At 49.6% G+C, this 21,466-nt stretch overlaps 1 protein-coding gene across 10 annotated transcripts in view; it reads right to left on the reverse strand.

Moving 5' to 3' along the window:
- PXYLP1 (2-phosphoxylose phosphatase 1) overlaps positions 1 to 21,466 on the reverse strand; it is a 69,851-nt gene that overhangs the window by 13,073 nt on the left and 35,312 nt on the right. For 9 of the 10 annotated variants that reach the window (XM_032408584.1, XM_032408580.1, XM_032408582.1 and 6 more), the window contains 2 exons: positions 5,111 to 5,269; positions 4,020 to 4,146 (listed from right to left, as the gene is read on the reverse strand). In XM_032408584.1, the coding sequence (XP_032264475.1) occupies positions 4,020 to 4,146; positions 5,111 to 5,269 (286 nt within the window). Of the gene's footprint in view, positions 1 to 4,019; positions 4,147 to 5,110; positions 5,270 to 19,642; positions 20,760 to 21,466 lie in introns of those variants that run through there. The other variant, XM_032408588.1, reaches the window with a different exon arrangement.

Consider the following 21,466-nt stretch of genomic DNA (forward strand, 5'->3'; position numbering starts at 1 on the left):
CCCCCCCCCCCCCCCCCCCCCCCCCCCGCATCATGGCAGCCAGAGATCTTCATAATTTCATCCCTCCACTTCCCAGCTCCTTCGCCACCTCCATGCCTGGCGTCCACACTCCTTAGCTGGACATTCGAAGCATCTGATGACCTAGTCCCTCCCTGCCTCTACACTCATGCTCCAGCCTGTGGTTGAGCTGTCCACCTCCCCGCACCTTTGCACAGGTAGGTTTCACCGCCCCAGGTGCCATTTATCATCAGCTGCCACCTGACATGTTCCTGCACACCCTTTAGGTCCCTCTGCCCCGGTGGCCTTCCCTGCCCTGCCATCCCACCTCTTCCTCTGCCCCAGGCTGAGTCAGGCTGCCCTCTCGTGGTTCATGCCCCCAAATATGGTTCCCAAACTACTTGCACTTCTACTTTTTCTAATTCTTCCACTTCTTCTCTAATGCTGCTGCCGCCGCCATCAGTGCTGACCACCAGATCTGTCTCTCAGAGGGGAGTGGGCCCCCTGGGGGCAGGAACAGCCTTTCTTCTACAAATCTTTAGTAGCCGACTCTCCCCTTTCCTCCTCCCATCCAGCTACATACTGATCTTACTGTTCTCATACCTGCGCAGATCTTCCGGCCCCAGGACCTTTGAACTTGCTGTTCCCTCTATCTGGAACACTTTTCCCCCAGATGTGCACAGGGCAGACTCCATTTTATTTAGGGGCCTGCCCACATGCCACCTCCTGGTATGTGGGCCAGTCACATGTCGCAATACCTGACACATAACAGGTGTTTAAAAATAAAATGTATTGAATAAATACTAATTGAAGCAAATACTCTTTTCTTCCTTGGATGTAGAAAAGAGTATCTGATTCATATTCATGAATGCAAAAAAAAAAGAACATTCAATAAACATTGCGTATCTATGGCTAATAACCTCATTGCTGGCTGAACACTGTCCTAGGAGAGTGAAAATCGCACCTTTGTCATGAGGCACAGGACATTCATGAAGAGGCAGCTTCCACTACAAAGACTTGGGAGAGCCACGGACCGTGTCCCGTGAAGGGAAACATTGGGGCCGCCAACATGCACAGACATCAGCTCCTACGTTCTCAGCTCACTGCAACCCTGCCTGCTGGCCCAGATCTGCCCTCTCACTAGACTAGAGGAGCGGGCACATTCTAGGACCCACTGCCTTTAAGGGGCCATAAAAATTAATGATTCCTGAAGCTGAGCTAGTACCTGGGAAGGCAGCAGGCACAGCTGGTGACCCAGACCCCACAGTCCCAGGGGACTCAGAAGCCCAAAGTGGGGCGACGTCGCTGGGAGTCCTGCTCACTCTAAGTGTGCATTTATAATGACAAGTCAACTTCATGTTTTTAAAGATGGATTAAATGACAGTAATTAATTAAACATGCATACTCCTCCCTCTTTCCACCAAGGACTTCAAGCAGCTCCTAAAGATACAGAATGTGCAATAAAATAGAAGTAGGTCAAAAGATCAAGGCCAGAGAAAATGAGGGCAGAGACAGCCAGAGCAGCTGGTCCCCCCTAGGAACTGCGCCTCTCAAATGGGAGCTCCAGAAATGGCCCTGTCAGGGGATCCTGCTGTGGCTGTGATGGAATGAGGGGCCCTGGGACCTGGCCTGGCCTCATGACCATGACCTCGCAGAGTAGGAAGGAGGCCGGGCCCAGCAAGCCTGCAGGCCACTGCAGTAAATGAAATGCCATCGCGGGTCCACCTCTCAGTATGACCAGCTCAGTGCTTCAGTCCATCCCCTTAGTTAGACTTCACAAGTCTGTGATCAGGGATGGACTACTGTCCCCACATTCCAGGACAGAGCACTGAGGCTCACAAACGTGAAGGGTTTTGCCTTCTATCAAAAAGGTTACAAAGTCCTCAGAGGATTCCATGGCAGAGGATGTAATCTATCATGAGGCGCTGGATGGGCAATTATGACTCATGATTCTAAGGTCCTGAATTCACTCTGCAACCAACTAGTCCAACAACTATTTTATGCCAGGCTCGGGCTGGGCACCAGTGATAAAGGAGCAAGACCCAATGCCCTTGAGGAGCCAGCCAGTGGCGTGGGAAGGGCAGAGACCATCATGCTGGAAGACAAGCTGCGAAGCATGAAGGCGCGCAGGGGAGGCCCTGCATGCTGGCAGGCAGCCGTGCCCAATGGGCACCTTGTGTAGGAGCAGCTAGGGTAACCTCCAGAGCCTCGAGGTGCTCAGGGACCTGACTGGTCTGGACACAGACCCCTGGTCTGAGCCAAGCCACTGAAATTCTCACATCTGGGAGCAGAAGCCACGAGGCACCAGGGCTGAAGCACGGTATTGTCCATGGAGTCCTAGAGGCTGCCCCGAGTCTGGCCAACTGAGAGGCCTGTTGGCCCTGGGCCTTTGAACTCCTGGGCAGTTCAAAGGGCAGATACCCACAGTCTATGCCGGTGGTGCGAAGCCACTTCTCTGAGCTGCCCTGCCTGCGCCCTCTCCAGGTCCTCCTGCCATCCCAGACACTCCAGACCATCCCCCAATCCAGACGCCACACGGTTAATACCCAGCCCGGCAAGTGGCCTCCAGCCCTGCCCCAATCCTAAGGCCAGTTCAGGACTGGTCATTACTCTGTTCTGAGGCCCTTCCCGTAAGCCCCCTTTTCAGTGGCAGTACTTGGTACAAGCAGAGAAACCATGCTCACACAGCAGCAGGGGTTGCCCAGACGAGGCAGTATCTCAGGGGAGCCTGTGAGGAGCTGTAGGAGTGGGTCACGCGGGGACAGGGCGAGCAAGCTAAACAGCAGGGGCAAAGGCCTGATGGGCTAGGGGGCCGGCGAGAGGGGGCAGAGCAGGGGTAGAAGGTCCCAGCAGGAAGGCTGGCACAGGCTAGAGACCAGAGGAAGAAAGCCAGTGTCTGCATGGCCCTCGACCCAGGGGCTCTTCCAACCCACGGGACGGACACTGCGACATGCACCCAGGCTTGTTAACAGAAGGGACATAAGTACCCAGGCTGCGAGCTCCGTGACCTCTAGTAGGGAAGGAGAGAGTGCATGAAAGCCTACAGCCAGGCACTATTTCAGGATGTGTTTATATCCAAGGGCTCACTTTCTCTTCTCCATATAATCCTGGACGGTGAGAAGCCTGGAGACGCAAAGAGTCACCCTGAATCCCCCTCCCTGGGGTTCACACCACCATCCACTAGAAGGAACAGGCCTGGCTGCAGGGAGGCAACCCATGGTTCCCCCAGACCGGCCCTGCCCGGGGCAGGCTGGCATCCAGAAGCATTCCATCCGCATGACGTCTTCCTCACTGAGCACTTCCCTCCGTCTCCTCCGCTCATTCGGTCAACCCTGCGAGGGATGTTATGTGCCCCCTGACAGGGCGCTGAGGCCCGGCCCGTCGTTTCAGCGCTAACCCGGCCTCTCATTTTAGAGCCGTATGCAATCTGTTGAATTATTTTTCACCCTAAGGGCATTCAACCAGGAACATGCTATCCCTACTCCTGTGAAAAATGAAAAGGTGCAAGTCAGGTCTCACATGTGTATGGCTCTGCAGCTGGGGGTGCACGTTCTCCTCTGTCATGTCACTTCCTCCTGACCCAACGGTCAGCAGCAGCATCCCCACTGCACAGATGGGAGGGGGAGGCTCAGAGACTAAGGGGCTTTCCTGCTGCCTCGAACAGCACAGCTGCCCCAGGGTCTGAGGACATCTGGCCCTGCGCTCACTGCACTGTGTCCCAGCTCTTTCTCAAACTGCAGAACACGGGAGGGGAGTGGGCCTCACACTGGCCTGAACCCAAATCTCAGTTCATCTGCTGTGTGGCCTTACACAGCTGTCCTTGCCTCTCTGGGCCTGCTCCTTCTCCACTGGGAAATGGCAATTAACACACAGGATTGTTTTTGAAGATCAGGCTCCTGGCAAACAGGACGTGCTCAACAAACGTAGCTTATTCCCCTTTTCTGCCATTCTCCAGCCAGCATTTTGATCGGGACAGAGAGAACAGATTCTTGAAAATGACTAGCAGAAAAAGTGCAATTTACCTGTTAGCCACCAGAGTGCAGTCAATTTCTGGTCGCTTCGTTTTGGGAATGACATACAGTGGGTACCTGTCCCCGTGTCGAATGAACACATGCACTGAGACCAGCTTAAAATGATGCGGGGCGTGACCTGTGGGAGAGGAGCATATCACCTGGTTAGCACTCAGGAGGTGTGGATCCTGTCCACTTCGCACACGTGGAGGGATGAGCATGGCAGGAGGGTGCCGGTGTAGGGGGTGGTGCTCACAAGGCGGATGGAGGAACGGAGACAGGGCTGGTTATATCTCAGACCCCCCAGAAGTAACAGGCTCTGGGGGTGTGGGCTGGGGGCTGGAGGCCAGTGAAATGGGGGCACGATGATTCAGGTGGCCTCACTCACATCCACAGCCTAGAGGGAGGCCTACAGAAGTGCTAGAAACAATGACTTCTGCTTTGAAGCTCCATGAAACAGGGGCTCCTAGCTGGCTCAGTCGTTAGAGCACGCGACTCTTAATCTCAGGGTTGTGAGTTCAAGCCCCACTTGGATGTGGAGCCTACTTAAAAAAATAAAATAAATAAAGCTCCATGAAACAAAATCAGGGCACAAATTGATAAAAATATTCAATATCATTGATTGATACACTTTCAAAAAAGCAAAACTCAACATAGAAATCCTATTTTCCTACACTTTTACCGCAAGATACCAACAGAGCATCCCACATCCTGTGGATGTCCTAAGCCCCGAGAGAGTTTACTGGAAAGGGGGGGTAGATGGGGGTGACACACCGTAGAGTCCGTCAAGCCTACCTTTCCATCTCTGGTATCTCACTGAAAACCATGATGGAGAATATGTACAGAGGGCTTCTCGTGAGCTGTCCAGAGCAGTTACGGAAGCCTCCGGGCAGCCCTGTGAGTAGGGACTGCTAGTTACGCCCATTTCACGATGAGGAAGCTAAGACTTGGGAACTCATTCAGGGGCACGGCCTAGTGGCGGCTGCAGGATTTGAGCCCAGGCTGTCTGGCTCCTTCCTACCACGCTGTGCCACTTGAAGAACTACTAGTCCCCAGAGGGGTGCGGGTCCAGGTGCCATGCTGGGCAGCGCAGGCAGGCCTACCTTCCATGCTGCGCTCAGCCATGCTGGGAATGTTGCAGTACAAGAGAGCTTCGTAAATGGGGTCCGTCACGGGGGGCTCTGTCACTGGCTCAGGCATGACTCTCTTTCGACTCTTGCTACTCACTCCATTCTTAGCTGTGGACACGGGGGTCAGGTGGACTGCAAGGGAAGCAAAGCAGGCCATGACATGTGCAGTCACAGGAGGCATCAGGCCAGCCGCAGGGGCCCAGAGCGCGGCTGGATTTTCACCGAGTAACTCCTCTCCCTTGGCACTAGGGTGGGCTTCAGTCTAGCAAGCGGTCAGCTTCTCATCAAGAACTTTCTTGAGCCCTCAGTGTGCCCTGCCTCTTTCTCAATGCCATTACCTTCTCCTGACCAATAATTAGTTGTGCAAAAGGCAGGTGGGCCACCCCGGAGAAAGGGGCCTCACTCCGGTGGTAAAGGAAGAACTTCGTGCAGCCTGGTTACCTCATTCCTAACGCCCTTTGAATTCTGGTAAATACCAGAGAGGAAAACCATCACCTTTTGAGTGCCTATGAAGTGCTAGATGTGCTGACAGATCTCATTTGATATCATCTGCTTTGCACTTTGGGGTCCCCAAGAGCCCAATGGCAGGCGTCACTCATTAACCTTCCCAAGACCACTTTACAGAGGAGAGAGTCTAGTGCCAAGAGGGAGACTGAGGCAGCCACCCAAGCCAGATGTGGTGGATGGAGCCCCATGTCAAGCTCATTCCTCTGCCTCCCGGCCAGGTTCTCCCCACCAGTCTTCTGGATGTCATGCGTTCATCCTGCAGTCTGTCTGTCCATCTAGCACCCCTCTTTCTGTGGGTGAACTGCTCCTTCCCAGTGTCCCTGCCCCAGGCTAGGGGGTGGGGGGACATGTGACTGAGTCAATGAGGATAGTGATGGGGCAACTAGTCTCCTTTTCCTTGACAGAGGTGCTGTGCACACACTAGCAAAGGGTCTCTTGTATGCTGATCTCTAAGAATGGAAACCCGGGGCTGCTCCAGCTACCCGTCCCTCCTCGGACAATCTCTGTCTGCAGTGGGAGAAAATGATGCTGAATAGAGACAAGGCCCACCAACAAATGCAGAGACCTAATCAGAGAGAGAGAGAGAGAGAAAGACCTGAGGACATCATTCTTGGAGACTCTGGGTTCAGATGTGGCTGAAGCCAGAACCTCTCTTAGATGTCCCAGTAATATACATCATACATAACCCTTCTTGCTTAAGCTAGTTTGAGTTGGGCTTTAGTTACTTTCAACCAAATGAGTCCTGACTAATAGACTTTATCAATTACTTATAAGCAGATGTAAGTCCATCTTCTGGGTCAATGGTCCCCAACTTTTCCATGTATGCGGGACCTCTTTGCAGCATCACAGATTTTCTGGAACTCTCTACACAATGATAGTTGTATTTTTAGCATCCACCAACTGAGGAAATGCACAGAAATAGCTGTGCCCAAGTATCATTTAATTTCTAAAAGGTTTATTAATCACCAGAATATATATACATACATTTGAACAATAGCTAAAACAGGGCCCAACCACCAGCCTAAATCTATTTAAATTCCCTAATTCCTTCTACAGATTTTTCTAAATAAATACTTAAGACTTCCCTTTGGCAAACAGATGTTATAAATAAAGGTAAAAGACAAACAATCCACTGAAAGGAAAATATTTGCAACGTATGTAACAAATTATTAATATCCAAAATGCATATGAGCTCCTACAACTAAAAAATCAGTAAGGGATATGTGCAGGCCAATTACAGAAAAATAAATACCAACCAAACAGCATCTTTTCATATGTTCAATGTTATTCATACTTAAATGCAAAATAAAACAACAGCCTCTGATCCCGCCTATCAGACTAGAATATCCTGTTTTTATAATAATACCAGTGCTGGCAAGGGCGTAAAAACTCACTTCCACACCGCAGGTGAGAGTGAAAATAGAAACCTTTTGGAAGGATTTGGCAGTATCCGCTAAATGTTATATGTGCCTTATCCCTGATCCCTTGACTCTACGTCTTGGAATCTACTCGTCAGACATCAATTCCAGTCATAAAGATGTATGGCCAAGGAGATTTGTTGCAGTGCTGTTTGTAATAACAAAAAAGGGAAATCGACTAGGTATCCATCATTAACAGAACAGAACGTTACACCCATATTGGGGAATATTCTGCTACAGCTAAAAAGACTGGAAAAGAATCAAAGATAAATGAAGTGAGGTGAATAAATCAAGCTACTGGATAAGAAAAAACAAACTATAAATGTATGAATATACAAGCATTTGTTTATTATGTAAATGCATAGATGTCTATAAGGACACCCATTATAATGCAGCAGTGGTTTCCTCTGGGGAATGGATGGAATAGGGGGTGAAGAAGTATTTTTACTTGTTTTTCTATAAATGTCTATACTGTTTTACAGTCTACACACATATATATTTACAGTAAGCATGTGTTACATACTTCCTCTATGTACAAACATACATGTATCTTTCTATAACGTCTACTCATACTTCTTTTATTAGCAGATTTTCATTCATTACTTGTATTACTTGTATTACAACAACCATCACAGAGCTATAGAATTGGTCCTTCAGCAATTCAAAATTAGTCCTTTGGTTGGCCCTATATTCACTTTCTTCCCAGCAGCTGGAAACGGCCAGATCTGGTAACATACAAGCTCAGGTGTCTAGAGGTAATTTACCATTGGGGGATTTGTGCCAGAGTAAGGGAAGGAGAAAAGTATATGTCTGAAGGCAGCATCTTAATGACCCAGCAATTCTGGCTGTGTGGCAACCCTGAGTCCTTAACTCTGCTCTCTTATGAAATGGTGCCAGATTCTGGTGCCTTGGCCATGCCTGTGAAGCTAAAGACACATGAACATATGAGTGACACAGGGACATAGGGGCATAGGTTTGCTAGTTTACCTGTAAGCACATGGGGTAAGGCCTATGGGAACCACCACCACTTGGGAACTGCTCTAGACTGAATGTGTCCCCTTAAAGTCCACATGTTGAAACCCTAACCCCCAATGTGATGGTATTTGGAGGTGCGGCCTTTGGAAGATGATTAGGTCAAATGGGATTAGCCTCCTTATAAATGAGACCCCAAAGAGTAACCCCCTCCAATTTTAATCTCAGGAAACAAACTGAGGGTTGCTGGAGTAGTGGGGGGTGGGAGGGATGGGATGGCTGGGTGATAGACATTGGGGAGGGTATGTGCAATGGTGAGCACTGTGAATGGTGTAAGACAGATGAATCACAGACCTGTAGTACCCCTGAAACAAATAATACATTATATGTTAAAAAAAGAAAAAAAAGAAAAGATAGTAGGAAGGGAAAAATGAAGAGGGGGAAATCGGGGGGGGAGATGAACCATGAGAGACTATGGACTCTGAAAAACAAACTGAGGGTTCTAGAGGGGAGGGGGGTGGGGGGATGGGTTAGCCCGGTGATGGGTATTAAAGAGGGCATGTTCTGCATGGAGCACTGGGTGTTATATGCAAACAATGAATCACGGAACACTACATCAAAAACTAATGATGTAATGTATGGTGATTAACATAATAAAAATTAAAAAAAAGAGTAACCCCCTCCTTGCCCCTCCACTATCTGAGTTCACAGAGAAAAGATGCCTTCTCAGAAGCGGGCCTTCACAGACACTGAATCTGATGGTGCTTTGATCCCGGACTTTCAGTCTCCAGAACTGAAAAAAATAAATTTCTGTTGTTTTATAAGCTAGCCCTTTTATGGTATTTTTATTAAGAGACCCAATGGAATAAGAAGGAATCATGATAGTTGGGCCCAAAGGACCCATTCACAACCCAAGGAAGCAGTGATTTGAAAGTCACAGATAAAGACTGGGTGATAGAGGCCTTCAGTCCAGAAAGATTTTATCTGCTGCTTCCTGGCATCTGGGCCTGTCGGCCTCACCCACTAGTTATTGAGATCACCCCGTGCTGTTTGCACCCTCCTGAGTCACCAGAACGCAGGGCCAGCCCACACAGAGCCCTTCGATGGGTCCTCCTGATGCTAGACATTTGGGGGAGGTTCTGATGCACAGAAGCCAGGGGGTGAGATGTCTCCCCCAGATCCACCCTCCTACCTCCTCGCCCCCAACTTATGTCTCACAGTCCTGAACTGCTTGGAGCTGCCCCCACGGCCACAGGGTGTTTCTCCCCCACACCCCTCCTTTTGTGTCTAACCACCCTCATCCCACCCCGACATTCCTCTTCCATTGGCCCCCACCCCCGGTTCTTGCTGCCATCTTGGCTCACAACACAGTACCCATCAACAGGGGTGTCCACAGTTGGTCAACCAGCCACCCCAAACATCCGGAGGGTCAGGGCTATGTCTTTTTCATCTTTATATTCCCCGTCCGACCAGCACAGGGCAGGCCCCCTATACCGCTTGTTGAACTGGAAGCCTACTCTGAGCGGCACTGTGCTCCACGCTTTCGATGAAGTGTTTCACTGGACAGAGGAAAGACGGGCAAGGGCCCAGGGTCAGGATCAGATCATTACTTATCAGCAAAGGCCCCTAGGCCATAAGCCCCTGTGTGGCCTTGGGCCTTAGGCCACCTCAGTTACCTGGACAAACTCAGTGATCCACAGGATCACCAGGTGATCCTACAGCCAGGTGTCTGTTGCCAGCTCATTACCAGGGAGTCACTTTGACTCACACACGGACAAGCTTAGAGCCCCTCCTCCAGGGCACCAAGCCAATGCCCATGAGCCCAAGCTCACCTCCCCATATCAGGGCCCTGGTATAGGACAGAGAACAAACATCTACCTGCACACCTGGCCTTCCTCCACTAGCTCTAGCCTTAAGAACCTCCTACTAGTATGCAAGCCCTTCACAGACGCCTCAAATCTGACTTGACCGAGCATCGTGGGGGCTCCCATCCCGGGGTCAGATCACCACCCCTCCCCGCCTTCTCTGGAGTGGCACTTCCCCCCAGGCCAACCCCGTGGCTGGGTGGGGGACTGTCATGCTGCTCCTCTAGGATCCCGTCCTTGCCATACTGACTGGTCTAGGGACAGGGACTCGAGTCTAGCCAACTGTGCCAAAAAGGGCCCTTTCCAGGAAAGAACAGCTTCCCCATGTAGAAGAAGCAATTTTATAAGAACAGGGATGCCCGGGTGTCCCCGTGAAGGCAAACACGACGGGGAAAAAGTGCTGGCTCACCTCTCCATCACTGGCTCAGCTGCCTGAGTCACACCACTGACCACACCAGCAAAGACCCTCATGGGGCCAAAGGCGTGGCCCTGCCATCTGCCTTTTACCTTCCTCGCTCCAGGGCGTGCCTCCCCGCCTAGCCCTGGGCTGCTCATCTCCCCAGCGGACGGGAGTCACCTCTTGGGACTTGTCATTTCCAGGGCCGCTAAGGTCTGTCCTCATTCACCCCTGCTGCCATGGCTGTCCACGGTTCTGAATGCAGGGAGGTGATATGGGGCTGCGGACTACTGAGTCACAAACGTGGGTTCGAGTCCTGACCTTGTTATTTCCCGGCTGCATGACCTTGGGCAAATCCTCCTGCCTCACTATGCCTCACTACCTTCCCCTACCAGAGTGGTGGCGTGGATGGCCTGAGACGTCCCCTGTGGAGCACCGCACGGGGCCTGCCGTGTGGTAAGGGATAAAGAAGTGCTATTTGCTCGTCAGTCCCCTTGAGGGGATTATTCTGGCTCCTTCCAGGCTCTTAGAAGGTGCTCCCTTCAACTGGGGATCTGGAAGGGATGCTGACCCTCTGTGTCCACACCTTTCACAGAAGCACAATGAACCAGTCCCCCTTCCCCTCTCAACCACCCAATTTTAGCAGCTTTTCTGGCTCCTTTAAATACATCCAGCTGATCCAAGATGGCACCTTCTTTTTTTTTTTTTAAAGTAAGCTCCACACCCAGTGTGGGGCTTGAACTCACGACCCTGAGATCAAGAGTCACTTGCTCTACTGACTGAGCCAGCCAGACGCCCCCAAGATGTCACCTTCTTATAAGCTAAAATACCCCTAGTTCTAGTATCCCCCAATAATCCAAAGGCTCTCGAGTTCTGTCTCCTGCGCTGGCCTGCCAAAGAATAATGATTTGCTCTACTGGCAGTTCCCACAATTCCCTCAGTGCTTCTCAATCCACCGAGTTGTCTTAAAGGTCCGTTGTGCCTCTACCCTGCACTGAATATAAAAATGTCTGTGTGTAATTCTCAAATATAAGCCAGAACCACAACTGGAGACCCATTCTGTTATTTGCCTTTGGCCATTTGCTTTTAAAGGCAGGAGTAGAAATCATGCTTAGGGATGCAAGGTGGAAATCAAGTCCACATTTGCATACTTTGAGAAACTTGGTTTTACATGGACAAGATTTTTTTTTTTTTTTAAGATTTTATTTATTTATTTGACACACTGAGAGAGAGAGTGAGCACAAGCAGGGGGAGCAGCAGGCAGAGGGAGAGGGAGAAGCAGGCTCCCCGCCAAGTGGGGAGCCTAATGAGGGCCTCGATCCCAGGACCCTGGGATCATGACCTGAGCTGAAGGCAGATGCTTAACTGACTGAGCCACCCGGGCGCCCCTACGTGGACAAGATTGATCAAGCAGCTGAATCTATCCTTTCGGACCTATCTACTTTGGGCCACAATACAATACCAACTTTTCCTGTTCTCCTTATTCTTAACTATTCTTCATCCCTCATTCTTGTTGCCTCATGGTGAACCACTGTTCGGTAAGAATCTAGTAAGTGCTTTTGGTGCCAGTGATAAATAAGCCTGGTCCCATTTAGGGAGCCAGCAAACCACAGGAGGTATGGCTCTCGGGGTTGGGACTCAGCAGGCTAGAGGTTTTGCCCTAGGCTGTTCCCAAGCTCTTATCTCTTCCTTGCCTGACCCTCCCTCTGACGTCAGCCACTGAGCCCTAAGTCCATTGACTGCCAGAGCACAGGGACAGGGTTCCCACGGTGGCCTGAGCTTGAGCCCAGCTGTGGCCTCCCAGAGGGGACAGGAAATCTCACTGTTCTCTGGGGCAACTGATAACTGGCCTGGCCCAAACAGGGTCCTTTGGGTTAGATGACAGAAGCACCAACGACTCCAAATCATGACAGAAACTAGAAATCAGAAAGCCATCCAAGGACAGGCCCCCAGAAAGAACTGTGAAAAGAACCTCAGTCATTCTTAACCATCTCATAGCCTGAATCCCCCTGCCTCCACTTTGAGAATCTGATAAAAGTTACTGCTTCTCAACCCTGAAAAAGGACTACATACACAAGCTTCTGAATTTGCCTTCTGAGGGTTCACAGGAAACTCCGAAACCACACGAGACGATGCTGACATCTGTGGACTCAGGCTAACAACCCAATGTGCCTGGAAATAGTTTTCTGATTTCGACACCCTTGATAGATTTTTCTTTTTTCAAAATGAAAAGGGAGCTTTACAACTCACATAAACATTTGTTCATCCTAAAATAGCTGTTCAACACTAAGGTATAAAAAGAAGTGAAAATCATCCATAATCTTATCACCCAGAACAACCCACAGTCTACATTTTAGTGCATATGTGTGGCTGAATGTCCTGCCAGAGGTTATATCTATGCTTCCGTCCCTGCTCTGAGGAGGGTCACTGAGGCCCAAGGACGTTGTTTCCCCTCCCCTCAAGAGGAACAAGTAAGGGGCGCCTGGGTGGCTCAGTCACTTAAGCCTCTACCTTCGGCTCAGGTCATGATCCCAGGGTCCTGCGATCGAGTCCCGCATCGGGCTCCCTGCTTGCGGGAAGCCTGCTTCTCCCTCTGCTTGCCGGTCCCCCTGCTTGTGCCCTCCCTCTCTCTCTCTTTCTGACAAATAACTAACTAACTAACCAACCAACTAACTAACTAACTAACTAACAAGTAAGTTTTTGGTGTCTCAAAGGCCCACCTTTTGAGAGCACTAAACCCCACTGAGGCCACCAAACCAACTGCCCAGGAAGGCAGCTGGTCATCTGCCTTCTGTGGAAAGGGTCACAAGGAAGAGATGGCCAGGGGTGGGGGCGGGCTTCAGGGAAGCCCCCTCACTGAGAGACAGTGCTGAGGGAGGGGCCTGCACCCTCAGGTACCTGGACTGACCAGCCAGCCCACCCTCTGCCGGATACCTGGGGCTGGGGAGAGGCAGAGCTCTGGCTGGGTTCCAGGTTCCCCAAAAGGCACACCCCCAGGCAGAGGGGTCCAGCCCCTTCGATGACACAGGAAATCAAGGGAGGGGCATGAGGTGATGCTGCAGCCCAAGCCCCACAGGTCAGAGACGGGCCATGCATCATGGTCGACTCCCTGTCCCTCGTACCCAGGGGGGCAGCCTGGCTCTGCTGGGCGTGTGAGGCGCTGGGTGCCGATATCGAGACAGTCGCACAGCTCTCTCTGGGTGCAGCCTGACTTCATCCTCATATTCCGGATTCAGATTCTGCCCTCAAGACCTCATTCCTGGTCGTTTCCCCCCGAACCACCCGGCCACCCTTCCCTCGGGGCCGAGCTGCTATCAAGATCACGGGGCTCCACCTCCGATTACCACTGACCTCAAGTCAAGGTGGACTTTCTCGGTTTTTTTAAATGTCATCCAGCTTGGAGCAGGTGCCCTGTTGCCAAGACAACAGGGACTGGGGCCCAAGTTCATCGGTGCAGTTGGCACAAACTCCTTCCCACTGTGTCCTCAGCTCCCCTCCATCCTACAGTTACTCCAATGCAAACATCCCCCAGCTTTCTCTATTTTGTCCCTCTCCCCACACAGTCTTGGCATAGGGAGGTACCCTCCCTGAGTTTACTGGCTACTTTTACTAACATTCTCTTGTTTTACTAACTAGCCCTGATAGTCTCTTCTCTAAAACGGGAGATCACCTTCTTGCCAATACTGTTGAGTTGACACACACACACGTATTCCCATATAAAACACTGTATGTACTTTCGGTTACTATATTATGGACAACCTTGCACGTGAATACAGATGGATCTGTGTAATCACAGCATAATGGCTGCAGGAGTATTTACTGTTGGACTCTTTGGCTGCCTTCCCCGCCTTTGCCTCCTATAAGCAATGCTGCAATAAACATCTTTAAATATACATTTCTGTTCTCTTATCTAATTATTCTTAGTAGAAATTCTCTAAGATCAGAAACTGGGAAGGAAGGAAAGAAGGAGGGAGGGAGAGAGAGAGGAAGGGGAAAGAGAGAGAGGAGAGAAACAATGTCCTCCCCACCCCCAGAAGAATACTAGAAATGACCCCCACACATAAATGTGTCATTTTTAGCTCATGGAAGGGCATGTCCCCCTGTTATGTAACTACAACATAAACTTAAGACATATGATGAAAGCTGATTTGTCACACTTAATTTTGACACCTACAGAATTTTTTCACCCACAGATATTTATTTAACTCTATGGGGTAGTTGGACAGGAAGCATTCAGAGAAAAAGCAAAATTAAAACTCTCAGAAATCAAACAGAAAATAAACCTCCAAGAAAAGAATTGAAATAAAAAAAATACTAAATGTAAAACCTAAGTGATAATGATGAACTTCTTAGGTTAAAAATGCAAGCCCTCATATTTAATTCCTCATTTTTTCTGACTCCAATTCACCAAAATAAAATCCCAGGAGGAATCTTACCGTGGCTTTTAAAATAGAGTAAATAGGGGCGTCTGGGTGGCTCAGTTGGTTGGGCATCTGACTCTTGGTTTCGGCTCAGGTCATGATCTCAGGGTCCTGAGATGCGGCCCCCCTCATTGTGTTGGTCTCTGCGCTCAGCAGGGAGTCTGCTTGAGATTCTCTCTCCCTCTGCCCCTCCCCCTGCTTGTGCACTGTTTCTCTCTCTAAAAGAAATAAATCTTTTCAAAAAAATAAATAAATAAAATAGAGTACATAGTACATAAGACCCTTGGCATTCTAAGGGTTGCAGCCCCAAACCTTTGCCATGAAAACATTAAAATCTTCTTGAATCCCCAGTTTACACACACCCCTGGGGCACATGCTTTTCTCCATAAAACAGACACAGGATGAAGAGCAGGAGTGAGGCCTGCTCAGCAGCCAGGAGCTCACTCCCAGCTATTATTATGCAAATCTGTGCCTCAGCAAAATCCCTGCCACCATCTACCATGGAGCTCAGGGTGCCTGCAAAGAGTGGGAGCCGTGAATGCCAACAGCCGACTACGAAGAGCAGGCTGAAGCCAGGGTCTGAACAACCAAGGTGAATGTGACAAAACCCAGGCACCTTACAGGGGTTCCTCACTCTCCTTCTCAGAGGCAATTTTCTTTTAATTTACACACTGCTCTAGCAAAGCTTGGTTATTCTCCTTCCCGGAGGGCAATGGATCCTCTGGGGAAAGGTGAGGGGTGTGGGGGTTGGAGGCTGCGGGAAAATGATGGCTCTGTGGGAAGAGAGGTACCAGAGAAACCACTGAAGACTCACACGTACTGTTCACACACACCGCTCACACACTCACACGCCACATACACACCACTCACATGCACCACATGCATACCACTCACACATGCCACTCACATGCCCCATTCACATGCACCACACACACCACATACACACATCACATGCACACACTAGCACTCAGACACCACACAAACACACCGCGCACACACACACACACACACACACACTACTCACACACCACATATATACAACTCACACAAAGCTGGTCCAGCTGGGGTGCCCACTGAACACACACAGAGCTGATTAAGCGGAGGCTCCTCAGCTGCCTACCTGCTTCCCTCGGCTTTGGGGCCCCACCTCTCGGCTGCCACTCTGTCACCTTCATGGCCTCCCTTCCTCTGTCTGCCCAGATCTCATCTTTGCCCTGTCCTCTCTTCCTCCTACCTGTACCACAGGGTGCAAACTCCCAAGGTGCCAGGGTTCTGCAAGTGGAGACCATGGACAAAGGAAGAGCTTGCACTCCCCACAACGGGGGTGGCCAGAACCCAGCTGTGGGCTCCAGCCACTGTCCCTGCAAGAGACCATGGGTCTCAGCTTGCTGGACAGTTTTTTTTTTTTTTTTTTTTTAAAGAGGGGCTAGAAGTTTATGTGAAATTGCCTAAGTTCTAAAACATTGGTAAATAAATGTAAAAATGTGAAAACACTGGTTGAGCCGAACAAAACTGTCAGTCTGGAGTGGCTTCCGCATGCTCCTGGTCTCCCCAGGTCAGGGCTTCAGGAACAGTGAACACAAAGTCCCCCAGCAGGGTCTCTCTAAGGCTCAGATCCTGAAACCACTTTCCGACAAGACATGGTACCCAGTTGGCCCTCAGGTACCTCATCAACACCTCCAACTCCTCGTCCTGCTCCACACCCAGCTTGTCCACTTGCCTGGGCCTTATCTAGACCCAGGGAGCCATCAGCCCCACATGGTTCCCTCCCAGTCCACATTCTGGGCATTTTCTTTAGACTTCGGCATATTTAACCCAGGTGGAGATGAGACATTCATGTGAATGAACACACAAATGCCTGACTGAATGAGGCATCTACTGAACTACCTGAGCCAGACTCCTGTGTGTCATCGTGCCGTCTTCCCCTTCTCCCCTCACCCTGGCCCACTCCACCACCCAATTAGCTCGACGTCCCACAGCCTCGCCTGCCGCTTTGGCTTTGCTTCTTCTTCCAGGGCCAATACTTCAAGGTGCCCCCTCAGTCTTTCACGGAGGCAAAACCGCCTGAGTTGCCACCAGGCTTCACCCTCCCATCAGCCCCCGAACAGGGAGTGCCCAGGATTTGTGCTTATTAGACTCACCCAGGGAGCTTGTTAAAAGTGCAGATTTCTGGGTCCCACGCCTGCCAAAATTCTGATTCTGTAGGGAGGGGCGCAAAATGTGCTCATTTTCGGTTGTGGAACATGCATTCTTTACAAGTTTCCAGAGCCACTCTGCTCAAGGTGCTCAGGAGACCACACCTGGGCAAACACTATCCTGGACTGTGGTCTTTCCAAGCCATCAATCTCCTGGTGTGTTCCCTACTTCCAGTGGCTGGCTCCCCACAGCCTTCAGGATATAATGTAGGGATGGAGGTGGCCCCAGCGTTTGTCCAACTTAATAGCTACACATAGGTGACTAACTGGGTCCTACTCTCTTTCACTCTGTCTTTGCACACCCACCTCCATCTGCAGGAATGCCCCTCCCACCTTCCTCCATGGCCAACTCCTACTTACCCCTCAAGGATGAAGCTCAGATGTCACCTCTGCTGGGGAGTCTTCCTGACTGGATTAGCTTCTTGTCCTCTATCCTCCCCTATCACCCTGCCATAAAGGATCTCTAATTCATTTTATTTAACAAACACACATACAGTGATCACTATGTGTCAGGCACTGTTATAGGTGTCTTAAAATATGAGCTCACTAAATCCTTTACTAACCCTGTGAAATAGGGACTATCGTTATCCCCATGCTACAGATGAGGAAACTGAGGCAGGGAGAGGGTAAATAACATGGCTGAGGTCACCTAGCTGGTAAGTGGCAGGACAGGGATTCAATCTGGGCAGTCTGGCTTTTTCTTAGAGCCGTGTTCTCCACCACTGTCCCCCCTTCCCCCGCCATCACCTTACATGTTAGTTATCACCTCTTACCCGTCCTAGCACATCACACACTGTATTCCAAGTGTCTGCTCGTGATTTTCCCCCAGTAGGACAGACAGCTGCTGTGGTCCTTGAGGGATTAAGCTCCCAGCCCAGGACCTAACCTAGGGTGGAAACTCAAGGAACATTTGCTGAAGGACAAAGCTGTACACACGCATGGCGCTGGATCAACAAGAAAAGATAAAATTCCTAAAACCTCAGAGTTTGAAGAGACTTTAAATGGAATCAGGCCTGATGACCTGCCTAATATCCTCCTCTTCACAGAGCAATGCTCCAGAGTTTGCACCCCATGCATTCTACCTCTGCATGCCACCGACTTTTAGGACGCTCCACTGGAATGTGGCCCCATGGTCACCTGGGCCACACAGAACAAGTCTGACCCCTGCAGAAAGGGCTCTTGAGATACTGAAGACAACCCTGGCTTTCACTGCTGCGGGGTAACCTTCCCTCTTCCGCCTGGGGATCTGAACCTCCAGTCCATCTTCGGTATTTTCCTCAGAAGCTGCTCTGGTCAACTGGGGCGCTGCCCAGGAAAATCACCCCCAGATATAGTGCCACGTGCTCAGTGTAGACTGGCCACTATCATGCCAATGAACTCTGATCAAAAACAAAAAGAAGTATGATATATTTCAGAAGCCTCCTCTCTGACAAGCAGCTAAAGGAACACAAGCCTTGGCAGCCTTTGGGACCCCGAGAGCCCTGGTTTCTGAAGATGGTACCTGGCGATGGGATTCAGTGCTGTTGCTTAAAAGGTTTACATTGACTACGCTTCCACAAGCCAAGGGGTTTCCCACAAGGTCTCTGTTCTCACACCGATGCTGCAGCTGCCACAACTCATTCCATTTTACAGAAGAAGAAACAGAGGCTCTGAGAGGTCCGACTTGCCCAGGGCACACGGCTGCCACGTGGCAGAGCAGCATCCAAACCCAAGGCTGTCATTCCAGAGCCTGCGCGCTGCCGCTGCGCTGCCATTTTGGGAATGGCCGTTGGAACACGGTGAAATGAGCATAAAATAAGAATTAAGTACAGGCTGGGCTGAAGGAGGAAAAATGGACGATTACAAAAAAGAGCAGAAAAAGCAGAAATACAACTAATCAAGTCTTTACATGCTGGCGGTCTTTGCCCTGTTGCAATGAAGGAGTCCCTTAATCTGAGAAGTAATTTTTACACTGGTACACATTTTAACTAGAATAACTAAAGATAGGTATGTCTTATTTGTTCCCTTCTGCAATTTGGGTATCAGGAATTTCAGAGTTTCCCTATTTCTAAACTCAAAAATATCCAGGACTTGAAAAGACAAAATGAATGATTTTCATTAAAGGCTGTTAGCCTATAGCAAGTCATTACTACCATTTAAAGTAAACATATTTTGAGAAACTATGAACGGTATCTTAACCTTTTTTATATCCTTTCCATCCACCTCCACCCCGACACTGTAGAAAAACGCCTGACACACATAAGCACTTAATAAATATATCTGGGGTCACAGACCCTACTTTCTGTACCAAGAGGAAGAAATGCTTATTTAAACAACCTGATTTTTAAATTGTAACCCGGGTCATAACTTTCTCATATTCAAAACATCAGAAAAAGCCAACAGGACAAAATAAAATACATGATCATTGCAGAAAGCAAACTATACTGGTTCACTTAAAGCCTGAGAAAAACCAAGTTATATTTGATCGCCTCACATATATTACCTAAAATAATTATATGTGCTAATCTGGTATTTATTCAAAAATTAGTCAAAAGAAATGATGAAAAAAAAGTCCACGTATTTTAGGGTAAGAATGAAACTAACAAATGTTAGTTAAAGGTATGCTTTTGTATTACCAAGTAGTGCAGTTCCTTACACCGTAATAACCAGCAAGCCACAACACAATTAAATAAATAAAGCAATTAAACTCCGTATCTACAGAAATGGGTAAGTTTCAAAGTTACAGTTTACCTAGAAGTAGAAGAGCAGTAAGAACATCCATATCTTAATATCTTTCCGAACTCCAACGTATCCAAGAATAAAGAGCTCCAACCCGGGCAGGCTAATCTACCCTGCAAAATTTCCCTTAAAAAAAACTATGACTGAAAATTGGCTCTCCTAAAACAGAAGGTACTTTCAGAAGAGTTATATAAGCAAAACACACTGGCCAATTCAGTGACGTGGAAACCACCTCATGCAAGAGAAACGCAGCAAACACAAGTAACCCACATTCACGTCTCAGATCCTGTCAGCTTCGTAGAATAAAAAGTCAAGGTTGATTGTAACCTCCTACCTCCCTGGCCAAGAGGATGGAAAATTTTTAATGAAAAGTTATGAACAATTAAACTACTGAGAGTCCTAACACACTTTTTGGAAAGGATTCGTATTTTATGGTTCATTAACCATCTGGAGTATCTTTAAACTTCCTATGCCCACCTACTCTTGACCTCGTTTCCCATTCTGGAAGGATAAAATGAGTATTTTTAATTGTCTTTAGTATTATAAACAGCCTGTCGTGGGTACCAGACGTGTGCATGGAGTATGTCACAAATTGGAGGTGTATCGGGGGAAACTTGCTCAAAGCCTCCTCTCTTCAAACCACTTATTCCAAATGCCAAGTCTTTCCCACATTCTTCAGCGCTCTCAGAACATCTCACTTGCCGAGCCACCTGCTCTTCTTCCCATCACTCAAACTGCGACAGAAATGCCACCTCCTCACAGAGCCATCCTAGGCAGTGATGGGCGCCGACCACGTATCTCCCAGCCATCAGGGGGCGGTGGTAAGATGGAGGGAAGGCAGGTGACAGCAAAAACGCAATTCCAAGCGTCGGACAGACATTCTCAGCTTTGAGTATACGGCACCAGAAGGAGAGGGAATTCGGGTCAGCCTGCTTTTCAGAGCAGGTGTAGATTCATTCATTCATTTAACAGTCATGAAACACCTACTGTGTGGTTGGCAGTGCAGTTCCTGGGGTATAGAGGGAAACAGGACATGGTCCCTGCTCTCAGAGAACAGTCTTGTAAGAGGAAGAGTCACAAGAACTGAACATTAGAATACCACATGGCTAGTGTGAGGAGGGGAACAGGTTTAGGGCATCCTGGAAGTACACCAAAGAAGCATCAGACCTGGTTGAGGGGGTGGGGGGAAGTCCTGGGAGGTTCCTAGAGGAGAAAAAGACTGAGTGAACCATGTGGGGAAAGGATGGGAGGGGCGTGAGGAGGATGGTGCTCCAGGCAGAGGGGCTGGCGGGATCTGGGCACAGAGAACAGGGTAAATGCATAGAGAACGCCAAGCAATTCGGCATGAGAGAGAGGCCACTGGAGTACAGAGAGCCTCCCGGACAGCATGGGCCACCCCTGCAGGGTTACAACCAAGGAGGTGCCGGGGCCAGATCTGTGTTTGAGGATGGCCTCTCTTGGCGGGAGCAGTGGGGTATGCAGCCTTGGGGTCGAACCTGAACATAGGCGCCCAGTGAAGGACAAAGTGCTGGGCGGTGAGATCCGTGGACTGGCTTCATCGGCCCTGCCCTTGCCTCACCACACGAGATGCCCCGTGTGTGGTCTCTGCTGCCCAGGAAACTGAGTTTGGTACCTAATCCCCCTCCCCTCCCCAAAACTGCAGCCTCACAGCCCACTGAACAGAAAACAGATGCCCAACCCTCAAAGAACCAACCAGCAGGCTAAACACCCCGGCTCACGCTGGGCCGCTTGGTGTCTCCCCCTTGGGGATCTAAGAGTCCGGGAATAACTGGGCAGTTTAGGAATCTATGCAGAAGCCAGAAACGTTTCATGAGG

Source organism: Phoca vitulina, unplaced genomic scaffold, assembly GCF_004348235.1.
Source record: "Phoca vitulina isolate PV1807 unplaced genomic scaffold, GSC_HSeal_1.0 scaffold10, whole genome shotgun sequence".
Lineage (NCBI taxonomy): Eukaryota > Metazoa > Chordata > Mammalia > Carnivora > Phocidae > Phoca > Phoca vitulina.